At 48.1% G+C, this 20,736-nt stretch overlaps 1 protein-coding gene across 6 annotated transcripts in view; it reads left to right on the forward strand.

Annotated features, from left to right (window-relative positions):
• Sfi1 (SFI1 centrin binding protein) overlaps positions 1-20,736 on the forward strand; it is a 70,166-nt gene that overhangs the window by 43,056 nt on the left and 6,374 nt on the right. For 4 of the 6 annotated variants that reach the window (XR_008722025.1, XM_055624121.1, XM_055624120.1 and 1 more), the window contains exons 10-22: positions 298-459; positions 3,636-3,706; positions 4,780-4,872; positions 6,900-6,997; positions 8,700-8,766; positions 13,000-13,130; positions 13,919-14,000; positions 14,266-14,444; positions 14,892-14,967; positions 15,439-15,534; positions 15,885-15,961; positions 16,930-17,032; positions 18,784-18,880. Coding sequence is in view for 5 of the 6 variants with exons in the window: in XM_055624121.1 (XP_055480096.1) it covers positions 298-459; positions 3,636-3,706; positions 4,780-4,872; positions 6,900-6,997; positions 8,700-8,766; positions 13,000-13,130; positions 13,919-14,000; positions 14,266-14,444; positions 14,892-14,967; positions 15,439-15,534; positions 15,885-15,961; positions 16,930-17,032; positions 18,784-18,880 (1,332 nt within the window). In the remaining variant the exon portion in view is untranslated. The remainder of the gene's footprint in view (positions 1-297; positions 460-3,635; positions 3,707-4,779; positions 4,873-6,899; positions 6,998-8,699; positions 8,767-12,999; positions 13,131-13,918; positions 14,001-14,265; positions 14,445-14,891; positions 14,968-15,438; positions 15,535-15,884; positions 15,962-16,929; positions 17,033-18,783; positions 18,881-20,736) is intronic. The other 2 variants (XM_055624122.1, XM_055624124.1) reach the window with 1 other exon arrangement.

The raw sequence follows: 20,736 nt of genomic DNA on the forward strand, positions 1-20,736 counted from the left end.
CTTCCCTAAAATGACAGGCCTTTTTTGATGGAGAGAGAAATAACTCAAGAAGACGTCCCAGTGACCTAGTGTCTAGACAACTCTTTTGTGTTGTGGTGTTTGGGGTGGAAGTGTATGGGTCCTCACAGAGTCTAAGCACATACTATCATTGAGCTACGTTGTCAGCCTAAAACCTTTAATAAGGATTGTCTGTTGGAGTTCTCTTGAATCCCTGCTTTCTGCCAGCAAGTGGGGCCCAGCCTTTGTGTTCATTCCCTGCTGGGCGAGCAGCACCTAAGAGTTGTTTCTCTGTTGCAGAGATGGCTGTACAATTCCACCGTGTCACTCTGCTCCAGATGCATTTCTGTGACTGGCAGTGGGCCTGGGAGTGGAGGCAGAGCTTGTCTGCCCACCAGGCTCTGGTGGCGAAGCTGGCCAGGAAGCTGGCCCTGCGGAGGGCCTTTGCACACTGGAAGCACTGTATCCTTCTTTGGCTCTGCCTGTCCATCTCCCAGGACGTTCTCAATGGGAGGCTCTGGATGCCTTAGATACCCATCCTTGCATTGTCCATTTAAGTCTTGGTTTGTATTGGACTTCAGCTTCATTTCTTGTGTATTGTGTGCTAGGTAGGTGTCTGTTCCTGTAATACCATGACCAACAGTCACTTGGGGAGAAAAGGGTCTATTTCATCTGACAGTGTATACTCTTACCATGAAGGGGAGGCAGGGTAGGAACTCAAGTCAGGAACTGATACTTGCTGGTTTTCTCAGCCTGTTTTTTTTTTTTTTTTTTTTTTTTCCTGCTTTTTGAGACAGGGTTTCTCTGTGTAGCCTTGGCTGTCCTAGACTCACTTTGTAGACCAGGCTGGCCTTAAACTCATAGAGATCCACCTGCCTCTTCCTCCCTGAGTGCTGGGATTACAGGTATACACCTCTGCACCTGGCTCAACCTACTTTTTTTTTTTTTTTTTTAAGATTTATTTATTTATCTATCTGCATTTACCTGCTGGCAGAAGAGGGAATCAGTTCACAATAAAAATGGTTGTGAGCTACCATGTGCTTGCTGGGAATTGAACTCAGGACCTCTGGAAGACCAGACAGTGCTCTTAACCACTGAACCACCTCTTCAGCTTCCTCAACCTTCTTGTTAAACAATCCAGGACCACATGCCCAGTCGTGTCACCACCCACAGTGAGCTGCCCCCCCCCCCTTACCTCAGTCATTAAATCAAGAAAATGTCCCACAGACTTATCTGCAGGCTAGTTTGATGGAGGCATTTTCTCAGGTGAGAGTCCTTCTCAAATAATTCTGGTTGTGTCAAACTCACAAAAAACCTAATCACATGAGGGACACCCAAAGACTCATAGTATTCATTGTTCAAAGAGATATGAAAATAGGTCTTGACAGCATGGTGTGCTGGTGCTTCTAAAGGTGGACATCAGAGCTGTGTCTGTGTGCCCAGTGCTCAGGAGCAGAGAGGCAGAGGTTCTTAATGCAAGCACAGCATGACTACACTTCCAGACCATCCACACTCTTTCTAAGACTTGTTTGTTTGTTTGTTTGTAAAAGGTTTCTGTCATCCCAGGAGGTTCAGGCAAGGAAGAAACATCTTAAGCTGAAGAAAAGCCCTAGATGACTGCAAGTTCCCCTGGCAGGGTCTGGGTATTTACACAGATTTACTGATGAGAAGACAGATGTTCAAGAATATGTGGTAGGGGGTAGAGAGATGGCTCAGCAGTTAAGAGCCCTGGCTGCTCTTCCTGAGGACCCAGGTTCAATTTCTAGCACCTGTCTGTAGCTCCAGTTCCAGTTCTGATACCCGAATACAGACATTCACTCAGGCAAAACACCAATGACCATAAAATAAAAATAAATTAAATATTTTAAAGGCAAATGTGGTGGCTAGGTGGCACAGGCCTGCAGACTCAGGCAGATCTCTGTGAGCCAGTCTGGTCTACGTAATGAGTTCCAGACCAGCCAGGGCTACATAGTGAGACCCTGTCTCAAAAGAACAAAAGAATACAAAATTAGTTGGTGAGTGCGGCTCTCTGGAGTGTCACTGTGGGCTGGGGACCTTCCATAGAGCTCTGTGTGCTACACTCAGAGACTCACCCTTTACCTAGATGGCACCTGCGGCTTCCTAAAAGTTCCTAAGAATCAATGTGCCTGAATTTGTGCTTTAGAAAAGGTGTTTCTGTGAGGTAGCTTGCTGCCAAACCTCATGACCTGAATTTGAGCCTAGGAATCCACTTGGCAATAGGAAAGAACAGGTTCTCCTCTCATCTTCAACCATGGCACATGCATACACATGTTTTTAAGCAAAATCCCAAACGTTTGATTTTACCAGTAAAGACTCAGGAGCAGATGATGGGGTGAAAGCCTGCCAGCTCAGAGAGGCACCTTCCTACTCATCTGATGTCCTAGAAGGAAAAAGCCTCTTCTCCTTCACGCTGTCTTAATAACCCTTCAAGCTGAATGCCCCTCCTCCTTTCTACTTTCTCTCTAGTTGTCCTCCAGACTTCCTTTCCCTCTCTTTATCCGATATTCGCTCCCTACCAACTGGTTGCATGCTCTGCCACTTGACCTAATGCTGATTTTATTTAATCCTGTTTACTATATTAAGCTCTTGGACTAAAGGTGTGTGCTAGGGCTGAGCCACACCATAACTAGAAACAGTTTTTTCCAGTACACAATCTCGGAGTTCACAGTGTGATCAAATATCCTGCAACACACGCAAACACAGATAAATGTAATTTGAAAATTTTAAAAAGAGAAGATGGGGGATTGAAGAGATGGATCAGCGGTGAGAGGCACTGTATGCTTTTCCAAAGGACCCAGGTTCAGTCCTCAGCACTGACACGGCAGCTCACAGCTGTCTGTAACTCCCGTTCCAAGTGATCTGGCACCTTCATACTAATGCACATAATATAAAATTAAATTCTTTTTAAAAATTTAAAAAGGAAGAGAAGATGGTCCTAGATTAGAGGATTGAGGCCAGCCTCGTGCAGAGTCATGTGAGGGATAAGTCAGATGATTGGACAGAAGAGAAGCAACCTGAGAGGGGACATTCAGGAGTGGAGCAGAGAGATGGTTGGTAGCAGAGTACGTGAGGATTGTAGGATGAGAAAAGATCTGACAGTAACTGAAGCTTCCAGCTCAGTCATCTGACTAGACCGTGGTCCCAAACAAGTTCTGCTTGCTGATTCCAAATGCTTATAGAAATCGGTGGCAAGGTATCTCAGGCACTTTATTTTTTAAAAAATTATTTTATTTCATGTGCATTAGTGTGAAGGTGTCAGACCCCTTAGAATTGGAGATACAGATAGTTACAAGCTGCCATGTGGGTACTGGGAACCTGGCTCCTTTGGAAGAGCAGACAGTGCTCGTAACCACTGAGCCATCTCTCCAGCCCTGTCTCAGGCACTTTCTGCCTTCATCAAATGGGCATTAAGAGGAGACAGGCATGACCTGGCTCTTTGATAGAACTTCCGTGTGCTTCCCTGGATCACTAGGAGGAGACAGGTAGCTATCAGACAGACTGCCTAGCAGGCCTGTGATGCTTAGAGCCATGCCCCTTGGCTGGTTCCCAGGGAGTATGCATTCGTGTTGTGTCGGTACAGGAACCTTGTTTGACTGGAGGCCTTAACTTCCTGGCAGACATGCTGTTACAGGCAGAAGAGGCTGCCCAGCTAGAGGCCGCAGAAGAACACCACCAGCACTACCTGCTGGTAAGAGTGCTCATACTAGCCTGCCCCCTACTGGCCCCGGCATGCAGCCAGTCCCGAGTGAGCTGAGTGAGCTGTGTTTGCATTTTGAAACTTCAAGAGTAATGGGTGGAGTAGGGGATTTGGTGGGGTTAAGGAACCTTAGAGGGGATCTGAGCCTGGGGTTCTCACACAGTGGCCCTTTGAGAGGCAGAGACCTAACGTGTAACCCAGATCAAAGTCTTGATCCTAAACCTGAATCAAGGTCTGGGGAGTTGGTTCCTCTTTTGTGGGCTGCTGCTCCCCCAGGAGCTGGTCTTCAGAGGGTTTTAGGAGCCTCTGGTGCTCCACTGAACACAGTATGAACCCCTAACCCTGTCTGACCTCTCCACTCTGGCGACTTGCTTAGGTGGTGTGTTTATGATTGGCCACAGGATCGGGAGTATGGCCCGGAGGACTCTGTCCTAGTGTCTTTTTTCTGTTGCTGTGATAAAATATTCCAGTAAAAGCAACTCAGAGATAAAAGGAATTCATTGAAACACAGCTGAAGTCTGTCAAGGCAGCAGAGCCCTGAAACAATTGGTCACATTGCTTATCTCTCCTTCTCTGCTTGTGCAGTCCTAGAATGAGGTGGGTCTTTCCCTGTGAAGACAATGAAGACATTTTTCAAGTGGCAGGACTGGCACCCATCTCCCAAACAACTCTAGATTCTGTCAAGTTGACAATGAGTACCAGCCATCACAGATTCGTCTTCGTTCATTCTGGAAAAAAACACTTATAATCATGTAAATGTATATATACAGCAACACTTAGGTGGTTCCCAAGTCTGGGACTGAGGCGTGTTTCTTTTTCGTAAGGATCATATGGAGTCCCCTGGTCAGAGGCAAGGCTGTGTGAAGCTAGTGTAACCAAGAGCCTGCTGGGTAGGCCAGCTTCTGTTAGGTGCACAGAAGAGAAATTGCAGAGAAATGGGGCAGGCCCTGAACCATACTGGCTTCTGATGATCCGTTGATGTTTTCCCTGTCCATATTTGACAGATTCTCCTTCTGTATAATATACACATATATATTAACCCCTTGTGTCGTTTCCATGTGTAGTATTCTTGCTTTAGAGCCTTAAAAGAAAATGTGATGCAGGCCCGACACCAGCGAATGAGAAGGAACCTTGCCCACCAGCTACATGATACTGCGGTGAGAGTCCTTCCCTCCCAAGCAGGGCCTTACCTGTGGTCAGCTCAGGCTAGCCTCAGACTCACTGTGTAGTCCGGGCTGGTATGAATTCAGGCCTGGAATTAGGTGTGCACGCCTCTGTTTGGCACTTCACTTAGACTCCAGAATAATGATGCTTGTTTTCTCTGTTAATCTGTACCTGCTAACAGAGAACTCTGTTTTAGCCTACCTACCCAATCCCACTCAGTTTGCTAAGAAAATCAGTTCTTGACTCAGCTGTTAGGGACCATGGCTTTTCACCCTGACCCAGGATATCTCTACATAACACAAACCCTGCTGAGTCTTGTGTTTGCGAGGTTGTTTGTTTCCATCATAGTCAGTCTTCAATGGTTTCTTTATCAAGGGCAATGGCTCTCCTCAATGGTTTTGTTTCTGAATGTAAATTTCCTTTCCTTTTTTTTTTTTTATGATTAAACACACAGTATACCTAGACTTAACATTCATTAATATTTGCTTCAAATTTTCCCCCAAATAATTTCAAAGTTATAAATACCTAAGCACTTCAGAATGCATCACCCCCAGACAAGCAGTTTTACACACAGGATCTTTATAATCTTGACAAAATTAGCAGTTTCTAACACCATCCAGGTCATTTTCGGATTTTCTCAATTGTCCCTCAAATAGTTAGTGCATGCCTTATTGTTAACCCCTCCTTTGCTTGTCTGAAGACTCTTGTGTAGCCCAGATGGTCTCCATTGTCTATCTTTCTGCCTTTGCTCCTCATCTGCCCTCCCCCCAGCGTCCTCCACTTCCCATCTCCTCACCCCCACCCCATTTTAATGTCTCCTCAGCATCTGATCTAGAGCACCATTCCCCCAGACATACTGTCCTCGTTCTAATTAAGAAGTCTCGGAATCTCTGGGGCTGGAGTCTCAGGCTGTTGTGAACCACCTGATGTGGGTGCTGGGAACCAAACTGTTGTCTTTTAAAAGTGCACTTAACTGCTGATTCATCTCTCCTAGTTTTCTATTTTTGAACTGTAGCAAAACACGCATAAAAGTTGTAATTTTTTAAAAAATAGTTCATTTGTTTATGTATGTAAGCATGTGTGCAGTAGGGGGTTGGCCGGGCGGGAGGAGGGGCTCAGAAGCTGCCGGCTCTCTGCTTCTACTGCGCAGGTTTCGATTTAACTCCGATAGCTCAGGCTGGTGTGACAAGTGTCTTTACCCACTTCAACATCTTGCCAGAACAAAAATTTATTATCTTGATAGCAAGTTCTAGGCCAGCCAGGGCTTCACTGATTCTATTTCAAATCACAGACAAACAAAACTACACTGTCCCCATTAAATACCAACTCCATTGTCCTTTACCCTCAGCTGTTGGCAGCTGCTATTCTACTTTCTGTCTCTGTCAATTTGACTGTTTTGGAGACTTCGAAGGAAAATCATACACTGTTTGTTCTTTTGTGGCTGGCTTATTTCACTTAGCATAATGTATACCTTTTTCTTGACAGTGGCATTGCCCTTTGAAGAGGCCAGGCTAGGTCATTCTAAATACAAGTGTTCCTTTTTGATGCCATTTATTCTGTGTAGTTCTTATAAACTAGACACTAGACTCAGAGGCTTAGCCATGGAAATTAAGCACTTTGACAGCTATTTCCTAGGTGGCAATAAATGATGAGTTTTAGTTTCTAAAATGACTTTGAAAAGTGGTTATGGTCTGCTGAGCAAGATAGAAGAATATGAGATGGAGGCAGGAGGATCATAAATTTAAGCCTGGGCTACACAGTAAGACCCTGCCTCAGCAACAACAACAAGAAAGTCTTCTATAATACCCAGACTTTCTGTTTTCATGTGCGTGTCTACTTACTAGAAACGCCTTTTCTACTGGCCCAGAACATGGCTCTTCAGACCAGCTGCTGTGAGTAGCTGCTCCAGAGTGGGGCAGAGCTTCTGCAGGGACGCATAGTGCTTGGGGTCAGGGCTTACGCTGAGAGGCCTTCTCTCCCTCCACTGTCATAAATTTGTCTTCTTCCTGTCTTTCTGCAGCTGCTTCACAGGTTCTGGAATCTCTGGCAGACCCGGATGGAGCAGAGGGAGGAGAGGGTGCAGCCGCCCTCGCTGCACGCAGCCCAGAACCACTACAGGTAGGAGCGGCTTCACCCTCGGCCCTCGGGAAACCTGGTGCTTTTGATGGAGGGTTTTCCAGGAGCAGGTGGTTACCCTGGCGGGAGTTAGTGCCACAGGCGCAGTGAGACCTTTTAGCCAAGTGTGGACTGTACCCTTAATCCCAGTACTCCAGTCTCCACAGCAAGTTTCAGGACGGTGAGACTTGGGTGCATATTTGCTGGCATCTTCTCTTGCACACACATCATAACACTCTTTGACACACTTCACAGGACTGTCACCTGGAACAGAACACAGAAAACAAGCAAGCAAGCAAGCGACAAAGCAGCCATAGTGTGGTGGAGGGCACACCCTGCAGTAATGGCCGCCGCGTGTGGTGTGCTTTTGACGGGGCACGGGGGGGGGGGGGGTGACGTGATGTAATTTGCACTGGGTCTCGACCACCTCTGTGTGTCATGTTTGGTCTCCGCTGCCTCCGTTCTTCTGCAGGCCTTTTGTTATTTGCGCGTTGTGGCTGGTGCTACAGCTCAGTAGCCAAGTGCTTGCTTAGCACAGGCAAGGTAAGTCTGAGCCGCTCCGCACTGCAGCAGAAGAGAAATTGCCCATGTTAAAGAGTCAGGCTGGGAAGATATTTGGGGCTCAGTCTGCCTGGAAGCAGGGAATGTTCTCGACTGTTGAGAGCCAGTCATCCTGTTGCATACATCTATTTTAAAGTCTATGAAGAAAAATTTTAAATAAAGAAAGTATAAAGTTAAAATGAAAGCTGCGAGGCTCTCTCCCCCTGCTGCTTAGTCCTGGGCTTTCCTACTGCCAGAGGGGTCCGTCGTGGTAACTGATGTCTTGACTAGTCCAGATTTGGAGCTTTATTTACTACAGTGCTAGGGATCCAGTGCTTTTCACATGCTGAGCAGGTATCTACCACAAACTGCACCCCCAGCTTCAGAGCATATTTTTGACGAATTAATAAAAATCCTAATATTTTGGGCTGGAGAGATGGCTCTGCATTTAAAGCACAGACCACCCTTCCAGGGGACCCAGGTTTGGTTCCCAGAACCCACATAGTGCCTGGAAACCATCTGTAACTCCAGTTCCAGACGACCCAGTGCCCTCTCTGCCCTCTCTGGGCACCGGATACACATGGTGCACACATACCTGCGGGCAAATACTTACACACATAAAACCGAAGAAGAAGGAAAAAGAGCTGACTCAAGCCAGAGTTGTCAGGGTTGTCATCGTTCTAAACCCTGGTTTACAAAACCAAGCGCACAAGCCTCACATTCAAGAGTGTCACATTGAAGGGAGGCAGAGAGGCCCTCCAATTTGGCCATAACTCCAGGAAGTTCAGGAGGTTTCCTGTCCTAAGCCTGTGCTGAGTACTTGACTTAAGTTTCCAAGTGAGTTGTCAGGGGTTGGACTATAGCTCAGATGTAGGGCACTTGCCTATCACATGTGAAACCCTGTGAAAAATCAATCAACCCACCAACCAAACCCCAAACATTTCAACCAGAACGTTGAAATTTAAAGCAAGCCAGTCTAAGATGAAGAGTTGGTATTTCATGTTAGTAAGTTCTTCACTTCCCTCTCTCTTAGGATGAAACAGTAAGCCCTTGGAGTGCCCTGAACCCTCAGGAAGTAACTGTACCCAGATCACAGTAAAATCTAACTGCTTAAAGCCTGCCAGCGCCACTCAATAGTTACTTGGTTTTCTGTGCTTTGCTCTAGGATGACAGTCCTCCGCAAGTGTGTCAGGGTGTGGTTACATTATGCGCACGGGAGACGATGCCAGCAGGTACGGAGGGCGTGGAAGCAGAGAGCTCAGCTGCCCACCAGCCGATTCACTGGCTGTGGGAAGCTGCGTGGGAAAGGCTTGTGCAGCAGATCTGGTTCTGGTCTGGAGGCTACTGTGCAAACCCAGGTGTTTCCTTCAGCCCTCACTGGTGTCAGAGTCAGCACAGCCCCCGTCCCTGCACCGTGGGAAGACAGGTGCTGATGGGAAGGAGTGCCTCTTCCCGGCCTGTTAGGTCTGTACTCACGTCCATTTGTTTTCTGAACTGCCCCTCACCCTCCTGTCATTCCCCAACATGCTGAGATTGTGGGAGTGTGCCGCCATGTCCGGCCCCCATGGAAGACACACTTACTACACACCGGCTTTGCCTTAGACCCTGTGCCTGTGCTGAGGGTACAAACCTGTGATACAAAATAGGCAGAGTTCCTGTGTCCCCCAGCCTCAAGCCAGGGTGTCAGGAAGTGTGACTTTCGGGTCACTTCTGACAGTTGGGCACAGGTGTCTGCAATGCTAAATGAAGGCTTTTTTAAAAATTCATTTGTGTGTGCATGTGAGAGGTGTGTGTGAGAGAGAGAGCAGAGATAGATAGATAGATAGATAGATAGATAGATAGATAGATAGATAGATAGATGGATGGATGGATGGATGGAGGTGCAGGTGTCCACAGAGGCTCTTAGAGATGGAGTAACAAGCTTGTTTTGAGTTGGCTTGATGTGAGTGCTAAGAACCAAGCTCATGTCCTCTGGAAGAGCAGGAATCGCTCTTAACAGCTGAGTCATCGCTTTAGCCCATAAATAGAAGATATTGATCCCTGATTGGAATTTAATAGGGATGTTGGCTCATTTTATGGGTGCCCACGTTTGCTGGTTCTGCCAGTCAGCAAGAGGAAGACACAAATTCAACTTCCTTCAGTTGATTTTGCTCTGCCCAGCCCCCGCCCCCCATCATCAGCTACGGTCCTACTGACCCTTAGGGCTGACTCTTCACAGCTGTGGGGTAGAATGGGCATGTGGAGCTAGGTGCAGAGGCCTTCTCTCTCTCATTCCTTCCTTCATGCCAGCTTCTGCCACTTAGCTGCTTCCTGAGTGTTCCGTGGGCTGCTTTCCTTGCTGTACCTCATGACCCTGTCAGCTTAGGAGCTTCCCTGCCCTTGCCTGTCACTCTACCTGTGTGGTGAATCAGAATATTAGTGTATAGTTATATGCTGATTTTTCTTTCTAGCTAGCCTATAGCTGCTGCTTCATTTGTTTATTTGTTTCTGAGACAGAGTCTTTGTAGCCCTGGCTGTCCTGCAACTCACTCTGTAGGCCAGGCTGGCCTGGAATGCAGTGGTCCTCCTGCCTCTGCCTCCTGACTTCTGGATTAAAGGCTTGAGACAGCACTCCCGGATTTTACAGTAACTTAAAAAAAAAAGATTTATTTATTATGTATACAATGTTCTGTCTGCATGTATGTCTGCATACCAGAAGAGGCCATTAGATCTCATTATAGATGGTTGGGAGCCACCATGTGGTTGCTGGGAATGGAACTCAGTACCTCTGGCAGAGCAGCTGGTGCTCTTAACCTCTGACCCATCTCTCTAGCCCCTCTACAATAACTTTAAAGTTCCTGGTTTTGGTGATTTGAATATAGTGGAGAGCATTTCCTGAGTGCTGCGTTAAAAGGAGTGCACAATCACACCTGGCTAGACTGCATCTGAAGGATCTGGCCTGCCTGTCTGAGCCTAGCACAGCACTCAGTAGTGACTGCTGGTTCATCTGCATGGATGAGCTGTCCTTGACCACATCAGAATGTTTCTGGTGGGTTATCTGGAAGCTGGGTATGATGACACAGGCCTGTAATACCAGCACCCAAGACGCAGAGATAGAAGGATTTGCTGCAAGTTCAAGGCCAGTATGAATAGTGAGGTTCAGACCAACTCAAGATACATTGTGACCGCAAAAAAGAGGAGCCTGGTGTGCGGATTCATACCCACCATCCCAGCCCTCAAGAGGATAAGAAGTTCAAGGTTACTCTTAGATACACAGCAGGTTCCAGGTCAGCCTGGGCCACACAAGACCTTGTCTCATAAAAACAAAACAAATGTAGTTTGAAAAAGAGCTCACTTGCCTGTAATTCTAGTGCTTGTGAGGTGGAGATGTGAAGATAGTAGTTCAAGGTCATCTTGGGCTACATGAGACCCTGTCTCAAGGAAACAAAGGAAATGGAGAAAAAGAGTTTCCCATGATGTCCAGGATGGTGCAGGACGAGCTCAGGCCTCTCTCATGCTGTTCTAGCTCAGCCTGCTTCTGGAGGAGAAGCCGGTCAGAGAGCAGCAGGAGCTCAACTGGCCGCTGCTCTGTATAAGCCTTTGGCCGAAAACAGCTTAAGTGACACCTGTCAGTGTGGCTATCTCGGGAGCACAGTTCTTGCTGTTTTAGGGGAAGACATGTTTATTCATTGTGAGTTTCTTTTAAAAAGGAATGTGACATGGTGCTATGTACATTTTTAAATCCCTGTACTTGGGAGGTAGGGTCAAGGCAGATCTCTGAGTCTGAGGCCAGCCTGGTCTACAGAGAGAATTCCTGGACAGCCAGGGCTACACAGAGAAACTCTGTCTTGAAAAAGAAAACAAACAAATAAACAAACAGAAAGTACTATGACCACTAATGGTTCCTGCTTGTAATTCCAGCACTCCAAGGACTGAGAGAGGATGATTTTGAGTTTCATGCTAGCCTGAGTTACATATAGTGAGTCTTGGGTCAGTCTGGAGTACTCAACAAAACCATGTTTCAAAACAACCACAACAAACCCCCCTAAAACAGCCCTGTTGGGGGTACACACCTTTAATCCCAGCCCTAAGAAGGCAGATGCAGGAGGAAGAGCTGTGTGAGTTTGAGGCCAGCCTGGTCTATAGTGAGTTCTAGGGCAGCCAGGGCTACACAGAGAGACCCTGTCTTAAAACACAAACAACAAGCAGAAGTAACGAATGGAATGGTAAAACACCGACTTGTTGCTGAATTGAGAAGGTAAGTTTATGTGTTTGTTGGACTTCTTTTTTAAGAATCTTTTTTTTTTTTTTTTTCCTTTTTCGAGATAAGGTTTCTCTGTGTAGCCTTTGTTGTCCTGGAACTCGATCTGTACACCAGGCTGGCTTTGAACTTGAAGAGATTTGCCTGCCTCTGCTTTCCAAGTGCTAGGATTTTAAAGGCATATGCCACCACAGCTGGCTTTAAGATTTTTAAAAAATTATTTACATATATGTGTATGTGAATGTCTGTGTACATGGTGCAGTGTCTTCGGAGGCCAGAAGAAGGTGTTGGATCCTCTAGAACTGGAGTTATAGACAGGTGTGAGCCACCCTGAGGGTCCTGGGTACTGAATCTGGGTCCTGCAGGAAAAGAAGTGCAGTTAAGCACAGGGCCATCCCTCTAGCCCCTAGATTGATTTGCAGAAAAATTGTTTTTAGTTATGTATATATGCATTTCCGTGTGTATGTGCACGAGTGCAGGGTCTGCGTAGGCCTGAGGAGGACCTGAAGTTACAGGGAGTGTGAGCTGCCTGCCCGAAGAAGGTGCAGGACCTACTGGGACCGGAGTTACAGAGGGCTATGAGCCATCATGTAGGTTCTGGGAGTCAAACCTGGGTGCTCTTAACTGCTAAGCCCTTTCCAGCCACCATTTGTTTGCTTGCGTTTGAGATGGGGGTCTCACTGTGTAGCCATGCCTGGACTGGCTTCAACCGTGTAGACCAGGCTGGCCTGAACTCACCATGTAAACTAGGCTGACTTTTAAACTCACAGATATCCACCTGCCTCTGCCCCTTCAGTGCCGGGATTAAAGGTGTGTGTTGACAACCCTGGCCTCATTTAAATAAACATCCGTACACATGTGTGTACTTAATAGTTTAGATATGTATCTATAGAGACGCTACCTTCAGGGAAGGATGCAGATACTTTCATGTTTCACGTTGCTTTTGTTTTTATTTATTGAGCTGGTCTATCTGTGTTGGCTCAGCTGTCCTTAAACTCACTATGTATATCAGGCTGACCTGGAACTCACAGAGATCCACCTGCCTCTGTGTTCTGAGTGTTAGGATTAAAGGCCTTCTCCACCACTCCTGACTCATGGTACATTTTTAACTTAGCAAATTGGCAAAAATCATTTTCATTCTGTTCCTCCTTGTATTGTATGAGACGCAATCTTCTCTCAAAAGAGTGTGACTCTGAGCATTCCCAAAGGCCATTGGTTATCTTAGTTACTGCAGGCCAGAGCAGATAGTCATTTCCAGCAGAGAGCACTGCCTGCTGCCTTCCACACATGGCACCAAGCCTGGCGATGGCACCAGCGGAGTCGAGTCCTCCACACGAGAGCAGCGAATTTTCACAGGTATGCCGTGCAGTTCCTACGCGTCTGCTCAGACAGCTCTGACCTAACTGCAGACTTTAGAATGCCTTGTCTTGGCTTTATTGGTTTCCTATTCCCTGGTCCCTGGTCCTCTGGGTTGTAAGGGCCTTTTGATCTCATGGAGCAGGAAAAATCAGCCAGTCCCTTTCCCGGGAACAATTTTTGGCTATCTTTATCGCAAGTGTTTTCAGAACGGCTTGTGTTTTTTGCCTCTGCTCTTGTTTCATAAGCATTATTTGAGTTTCCTGTTAGTGTTGTAATGAGAGCTTTGATGGAGCCTCACATTGTGGGAGTTCCCTAAAAGGTTGAGCTCCTGTTCGAGAAGACATGGTTTTTTGAAGTCTTAGAACAAAAGTTCTCAACCTGTGGGGCGTGACCCTTTCACAGGGGTTGCATAAGACCATTGGAAAAGACAGCTATTTACATTATGGTTCATAATGGGAGCAAACTTGCAGTTATGAAGTAGCAATAGAATAATTTTGTGGTTGGGGTCACCACAACATGAGGAACCGCATTAAAGGGTCGCAGCATTTGGGAAGTTGAGAGCCCCTGTCTTAGAACCATCATCACCCATAGAGTTAAAAATATCACAGGGTGGTGGCGGCACACATCCCAGCACTGGACAGAGCTCTGTGAGTTCAAGGCCAGACTGGTCTACATAGTGAGTTCTAGGACAGCCAGGGCTACCACAGAAAAACAAGCAAAACAAGAATGTTTTTCACTGTAAATGCTTGGCTTCTATTCAGTTTTTCTCATTTGTGTGTGTTTAGGGAGACATTACAGAAGGATGTATTTGCTCTCTGGAGGCAGAACATGTCTCAGCATCGAGAAAACCGCTTGGCCGAGAGAATGGTGTGTAGCTCTCCCTGAGTGGGTTCCTAGAGGGAGGATCCATTTTAAGCACTTACCCTAGCCCCTCCTCAGGAAGCTGGACAAACCCTGGCCAACCCTGCCAGGCTCCTGCCTGGGCTCCCGAACTGGGGAGGATTTGGACAGTGTTGTCTGATGCCAGCTCAGTTTACTGGCAGCTGCTGGTCTTTTGCTGGTCTCAGATTCTCCTCTAGCCTCTGATCGGTTCTCCTTCTGGACTCTACCGTTTTCTCCCATCCTGCCTCAGGCTATACTGCACGCAGAGCAGCAGCTTTTGCGTAGGTTCTGGTTCTCGTGGCACCAGCAGGCAGCAGCATGTCAGCAAGAGCGGGAGTGGCAAGCCATGGCCTGTGCCCACCACCACAGCGGGCTGCTCAGGAAGGCCTTCTGCCTCTGGAGGGAAAGCACCCAAGGATTTAGGACAGAGTGAGTGGCATTTCTGCTCCAGAGCTGCTTCCCCTGTGGGCCAGTTTTGCTGAATCTTCGGGTACCCACCTATAGCATGTGTCAGCTTGGAACTCTTGTATAGTGACTGTGGTCAGTGGCGGGACATTACTAGTGAACCCATTATCAGGTGGCTGGTCTCTTGCTAGTGGGCAGGATCTGGCCGTTTTAACCAGACCACAGGGCCACAATGGGGAGAGTGCATGCAGCTCATGTGTCTAGTGCAGAGACGTTTGGCCTTGAAGTCCCACGGTGCTGCCTGAAGAAGAGTTTTGAATTTCTGTGTCCTTTCCTGCGAGGGGCCCAGATCATCAGACAGCTCTTCAGAGAATCCTTCATTCCCAGAGCTCAGTGAGGATGAGAACCAGAGGTCTACACAGGGGAGGCCCCTAGTGGTCCAGACCCTGCTGAGCTTCTGCTTCCCCACAGGAGGATGGGCAGGGCCCGGGCTGCACGCTTTCACTCAGCACGGCTCCTGCGCTGGGCCTGGAGCATGTGGAGGGAGGTAAGGCTTTGGCATGGGCACAGCCTGAGTGTGGCTTTTGGACAGGTGGAACTGTTTGTCCACATGACTCAGAGCAGACAGATGGGCCCCTCTACCACACCCACCTCTGATCAAGGGCAGGAGTGAGGCTGAGCTGCCTTACTCTTGTGAGGAATTGGCTCTAGGTTGCCTGTCCTTTATGTGCCAGGCTGCTCTTATCTGAACTTACTGAATGCAAAGTTCCTGGTCTGGCCATTCATAGAAAGTCTACTAAGAGTGTAACATTGAAGCCAACACCTGTCCATCATTTTCTGTTGGGCACTTGCTCATTTGCTACCCATATGACCCCTAGGAGGTCTATATTTATAGACGAGATTGAGGCTGAGTGCGAGGCTCACGTCTTCCCTGCTCACAGAGTGTAAGATAGAGACAGTGCTGCAGTGAGCCCCACCTGGCCCTGGGCCCACACTCCCCACTCTTCCCTGTGTACAGTGCCTGGCCCTGAGGATGGAAGAGCAGCACAAACTGAGGCGTGCAGCCCAGCACAGCCAGCACGCCCTGCTTCACAGGGCTCTGCGGAAGTGGCTGGTAGGAGCCAGCTCTTTGTTCCAGGTCTCCTCACTTTGGGCCAGGGAAGGTTTCTGGAGAGGTCTTTGTTTATGTCCCTTCCCAGATGATCCGACAAGGGTCAGAACATCAGGTACCCCAGGAAGTACTGCTCGGGGTGCCAGCCTTCCTGGAAAGATGGTTTCTGTGTGAGTCCAGAGTTGGGCCTTGTGGGACATCACAATGGGGGCTGCTGCTGGCCTTCAAATGTGGGCCGTCAACCTCTCTCCACTCTGACAGCTCTGAGCATGGCAGCCACTGTGGTAAATGCACCTCTGAGGCCTTCTTGTACAGGGAGAAGTGTGGCCTTGAGTCCTCCTCATCTCCTACAGGCTTATCAGGACAGAGTGAGGAGTGTCCTACAGGAGGTGGCAGCCAGGGAGAGACAGCACAACAGGCAGCTGCTCTGGTGAGTGTCCAGTGCCTTTAGGTCTCAGGCTGAGGAAAGAGACTCCAGAGTGTGGGATGGGGGCCAGTCCTGCCTCAGGCCATGCGGGTGCCTGCCTCAGTGCCTGCTGTCCAAGGCAAGCCCTGCATCTTCTGCCACTTGAGCAGTCCCTGCTCGCTTGCCCTGTGCAGGGTAACACGGAGGGCGCTCTCGCCCAGACCGTTCACCAGAGGCTCACACAGACCCTGCCTGTGCTGTTCCGAGCAGTCTTCTCCCCACTTCATACCCAGCACTTTGTGCCTCCTGAGGGATTATTTCATCCCCACCCCTGTAGTCTCTGTCAGCTCCCAGACCATCCCTTCCAGCTGCCCTTTCTAGAGTCAGCTCCCAGCCCTCTGGGACCAGCGGTAGCTCTCACCACTGAAGGGCACTCATGCCCACCCACACTCCTTATGGTCAAGGTTCTGAAAGCACCCTTTCCTGGTTGGGCTCCTCTCCCTGTGCATTTGTTCAGCACCTGCTGTTCTGGCTGGGTACAGGCCGTGGCCCTTGTAGACTTTACACACCGTCACTCCTCTGAAGTCTCAGAGCACCAGCCGGTCCCTCAGATAGACCAGAGTGAGAAAGCAAGTAGGTGCTGGGATTCATGCGCCTCTTACTTCAGTGTGAGTCACCGGAATTGTCATCATCTGGTTATAGCCGTGTTCTTTTTATCACATATCTCCTGAGGACGCAGTGATGGCCTGGTGTGACGCTGGCGGCCTAGTGTGACACTGGCTGTCTGGTCCCACCTCGTACCTGGCACAGAGCAGACACTTAGTATCTGCTGTTGGGTGTAGACAAGAGCATGAGCTTGAGAGTCAGGAAACAGGCATGCTGAGGCACAGAGTCCTCACTCAGAAGTTGGGAAGAGTGAGTGGGGTTCAGAGAAGCCCCTCAGGCCCCTCCAAACCAGGGTGACTCTCCTCACCTGGCTCGTGTCTTTGCAGGTGGGTGTTTCGTCGCTGGAGAGAAAACACCATGGCCCGTTTAGATGGGGCCAAAAAAGCCTCTCAAGCAAGAGTCCACTACAGCAGGACTCTATGCTCCAAGGTGAGGTACAAAGTGGTCCCCAGGGAGCTTGGGGATCCCATTCCAGCCAGCACATGGTATTGGCACTTGATAAGGAACTCACAGAGTGGGTAGACAACCATCTTTCACACATGCGTGTCTGCAGGTATTTTGTTTGCACTGAATTAGGAATCACTGTTCATCAAAATGAAAACGTGTCATATAGGAAGCAAACTAGTTCTTACCAGAACCAGCGTTTTCCACCCGTGTGCAACACTAAACTCAGGTAAAGCATGGGAGAAGCTGAGATTCAGGGCCCTCGCACGAAGACTGTGCCAGATCGTACCCACGGGCTCGAAGGCTGCATGGCTCTGCAGGCTTGCTAGAAAGCACAGCACCCCAAGAAGTTTGCAATGACCCTGAACCACTCCGTCTCCTTGGCTGAGGTGGATGTTGGGATACCCTGCAGGTCCCATGCTCTAGGATGAGTGTGGTGTTGGGACACAAAACAAGGAAGTGTCCCAAACAGACACAGCTGCAGCCCCGTCCCTGAGTCTTGGCTGTTCTGGAAGGCGGCAGATTGCTGGGAGCTCTGGGTGCATAGATCTGCCTGCTGGGGAGGCAGCAGCTGCATTTGAGGGCTGGAGGCTTCTCAGAAATGCTCGTGACAGCCTGGGTGGCCTCTGCCTTGAGAAGAGATGACCAGACCTGGCTGGGTTTAATGCTGCAGAGAGAAAGAGAGAGGCAACTCAGGTGGGAATGGAGTTCATGACTATGAAGCTAGGTTTAATGCTTCATCTGGTTCCCTGGCTTTAAATGTGTTTAGTAGTGCTGGGGAGATGGCTTAGCGATAAGAGTACTGCTCACGCATGAGGACCTAAGTTCAAATCCCCAGCTCCCACATAAAAGTTAGTTATGACTGTGTATATCTGTAACCCCAGTCCTGGAATGGAATAAAAATAAGAGGATCCTGGGAACTAACTGTCTAGCCAGTCTAGCTAAAACAGAGATCTTTGGCCTCAGAGACCTTGTCTTAGGGTCATGAGATGGAGAGTGACTGAGGAAGACATTGGCTTTGTGGGCCCTCTACAGCCACACACGTACATATACATACATGCACACGATACACACCCACACTAAGGGTTTTGTATTTTGTCTTGAGATAGGGTCTTACCGTGTAGTCTATGTAGATCAGGCTGTCCTCAAACTCAGAGATACACGTCTTTGCTTTCCAAGTTCTGGGGTTAGAGATGTGCACCCACACACTAACCCACGATGGGTTTTCTACTGGGTTTCCTGTGTCAGAAAGAATTAATATGGGAGGCGGTGCTGGCGCATGCCTTTAACCCAGCACTCAGGAGGCAGAGGCAGGCAGGTCTCTGAGTGTAAGGCCAGCCTGGTCTACAGGGTGAGTTCCAGGACAGCCAGCCAGGATTGCTACACAGAGAAACCCTGTCTTGAAAAAAACAAATGAAAAGAGAGAGAGAGGGAAAGAAAAAGAACGAATTAATATAATGCTTAACAAATAATGGTTATAACTGTGTAACAACTTCGATTCTTACGGCACAGTATGAAGGTTAGACCCTCCTGATAGGGAAGTCCCAGTGTTTGACTTGTCAGACTTCCTGTGAGGGACCCAGAACCCCAGCCCAGGGCTGTGCGGATGGATGGCTGCTTCCTGGATGTGTGAGGGCCATCTCTTAACTCCTCAGTTTCACCTCATGGGGACCCATAGTGTGTCCTTGATGTCGGAATATGAAATGATCACCTCTCTTTTCCCTGCCTGTCCGTAGGTCCTGGTCCAGTGGCGGGAGATTACATCAATGCAGTTATATTACCGACAGCAGGAGGCAGCTGCCCTCAGGGAGGCCCAGAAAGCACTGGCCAGGGGTAAGGGACGCTTGTGGGAACAGTGCCGGGAGAGATAGGGACACAGGACTTCCCAAGGTTCCATGTGCGCCACAGGCTCTGCTAGTTCCTCGGACACTCCCATGACTAGGAGGCTTCAAACAAGGCCTGCTTTTTTTCAGTGTTGGAAGCAGAGGCTCTGGGGAGAATCCTTCCTTGGCTCTTCTAGCTTCTGGTTGTTGCCCTCCTTGGTGATATATATGTAGATACACACTTCACAATATATGTTACATGATTTTATTACGTGAGCTTTAAAATAATAGTACCCGAGTCATCCCTGAGATGCTGAGAAGCCTGTGCTTGTCCGTGAAGCTGGGCGCCAATACTTAAGAGTCAGCACAGAGTAGCTGGGTCTTCCTGGGGTGGGAGGCAGGGGATGACAAAGTGGTTATCAGTCTACAAGTTGGGGTGCCCCAGTAGTCCCTGTCTGGTGCTGGAAGCCCAGAAAATTCCTAGAGAGCTGTTTACCTGTTGTTCATGAAAGTTTGAAAATGCTGTTTGATTTTGCTGTGAGCATAGGAATCAGCAGCTGAAGCATCAACTGGGCTGTCTCCAAAGGACTTTTTTTTTAAATTATTTAATTATAAAGTATTCTGCCTGCATGTATATCAGAAGAGGGCACCAGATCTTGTTATAGATGGTTGTGAGCCACCATGTGGTTGCTGGGAACTGAACTCGGGACCTTTGGAAGAGCAGACAATGCTTTTAACCCCTGAGCCATCTCTCCAGCTCCCTCTGAAGGACTTCTTAAAGTGGGTAGTGGCACACAGCAGGTCCTAGGAACAAGGGACTTAGGCTGAGCAGAAAATATCATCTGCAGGAGGGGTACAATGGCATTTGTGGTTTGGTGTCTTTCTTGTTTTGTTTTGTGTGTTTTTGGGATGGAGTTTCTCTCTGTAGCTCTGGCTGTCCTGGAACACACAACATAGCCTAGGCTGGTCTTGAACTCAGTCTGCCTGCCTCTGCCTCCCAAGTGCCGGGATTAAAGGCACAAGGCTCATTGTCTTGTCTGATATTACACCTCGGGATCTCTACCATATTTTGTTAGATCTCAGGGGAAAATATCCTAAGACATAGGAATAGTTTTACAAAGTACAGATTTGTAGTTCTAGCACTCGGAAGGCAGGAAGGAGGCATTCTGGAGCAGGAAGTTCGAGGCCAGCTTGGACAACACAGGGAGAACTCTTACTCCTTTTCCTCCCTTGTCTTTGAAGATTATATAATTTCTTCTTTTCCTTCCTCCCTCGGAAACCATGTTTTGCTCTATCAAATTCAGACCTCTTTTTTCACTGTGATTATAGACACCTTCTTCATTCTGTCTAGTGTTACTTATGTTACGCATGTTTTTAGGGCTGACCATTTGGTGCTAGAGAATCAACTGGTAAGCTCTTTCCTGGGAAAGACTATTTCTCCCTCTCAGCATTTCTTAGTTTCCTAAGCAGGTCTTTGTGTAGGGCTGAGGCCTCATGGGCTTTTCCCCATCTGCGTTGACATGTCCACTAGGGCCATCTTTGTTCAGCTCACATTTGAGCAGTCATGTTGACAGCTTCTGATATTACTAGGAGACACAATCACACAGTAACCTCCCTGATCCTCTGGCTCTTAGGATCTTTTCTCCCCTTCTTCCAGAATGTTCCCGAGCCTTGGGTGTGGGTGTGTTTTATAGATGTTTCAGTTGGGTTTTGATCTGTTGTCGTTTTCTGTAATGTCCTTCTGTTGCAACAAGTTTCCTTCATGAGGGGTGAGACCCTTTACTCTTTAGGGCAAATAAATAGATAGATAGATAGATAGATAGATAGATAGATAGATAGATAGATAGATAGATAGATAGATAGATA

This window comes from Psammomys obesus, unplaced genomic scaffold (genome assembly GCF_907164565.1).
Source record: "Psammomys obesus unplaced genomic scaffold, mPsaObe1.curated_primary_1811, whole genome shotgun sequence".
Lineage (NCBI taxonomy): Eukaryota > Metazoa > Chordata > Mammalia > Rodentia > Muridae > Psammomys > Psammomys obesus.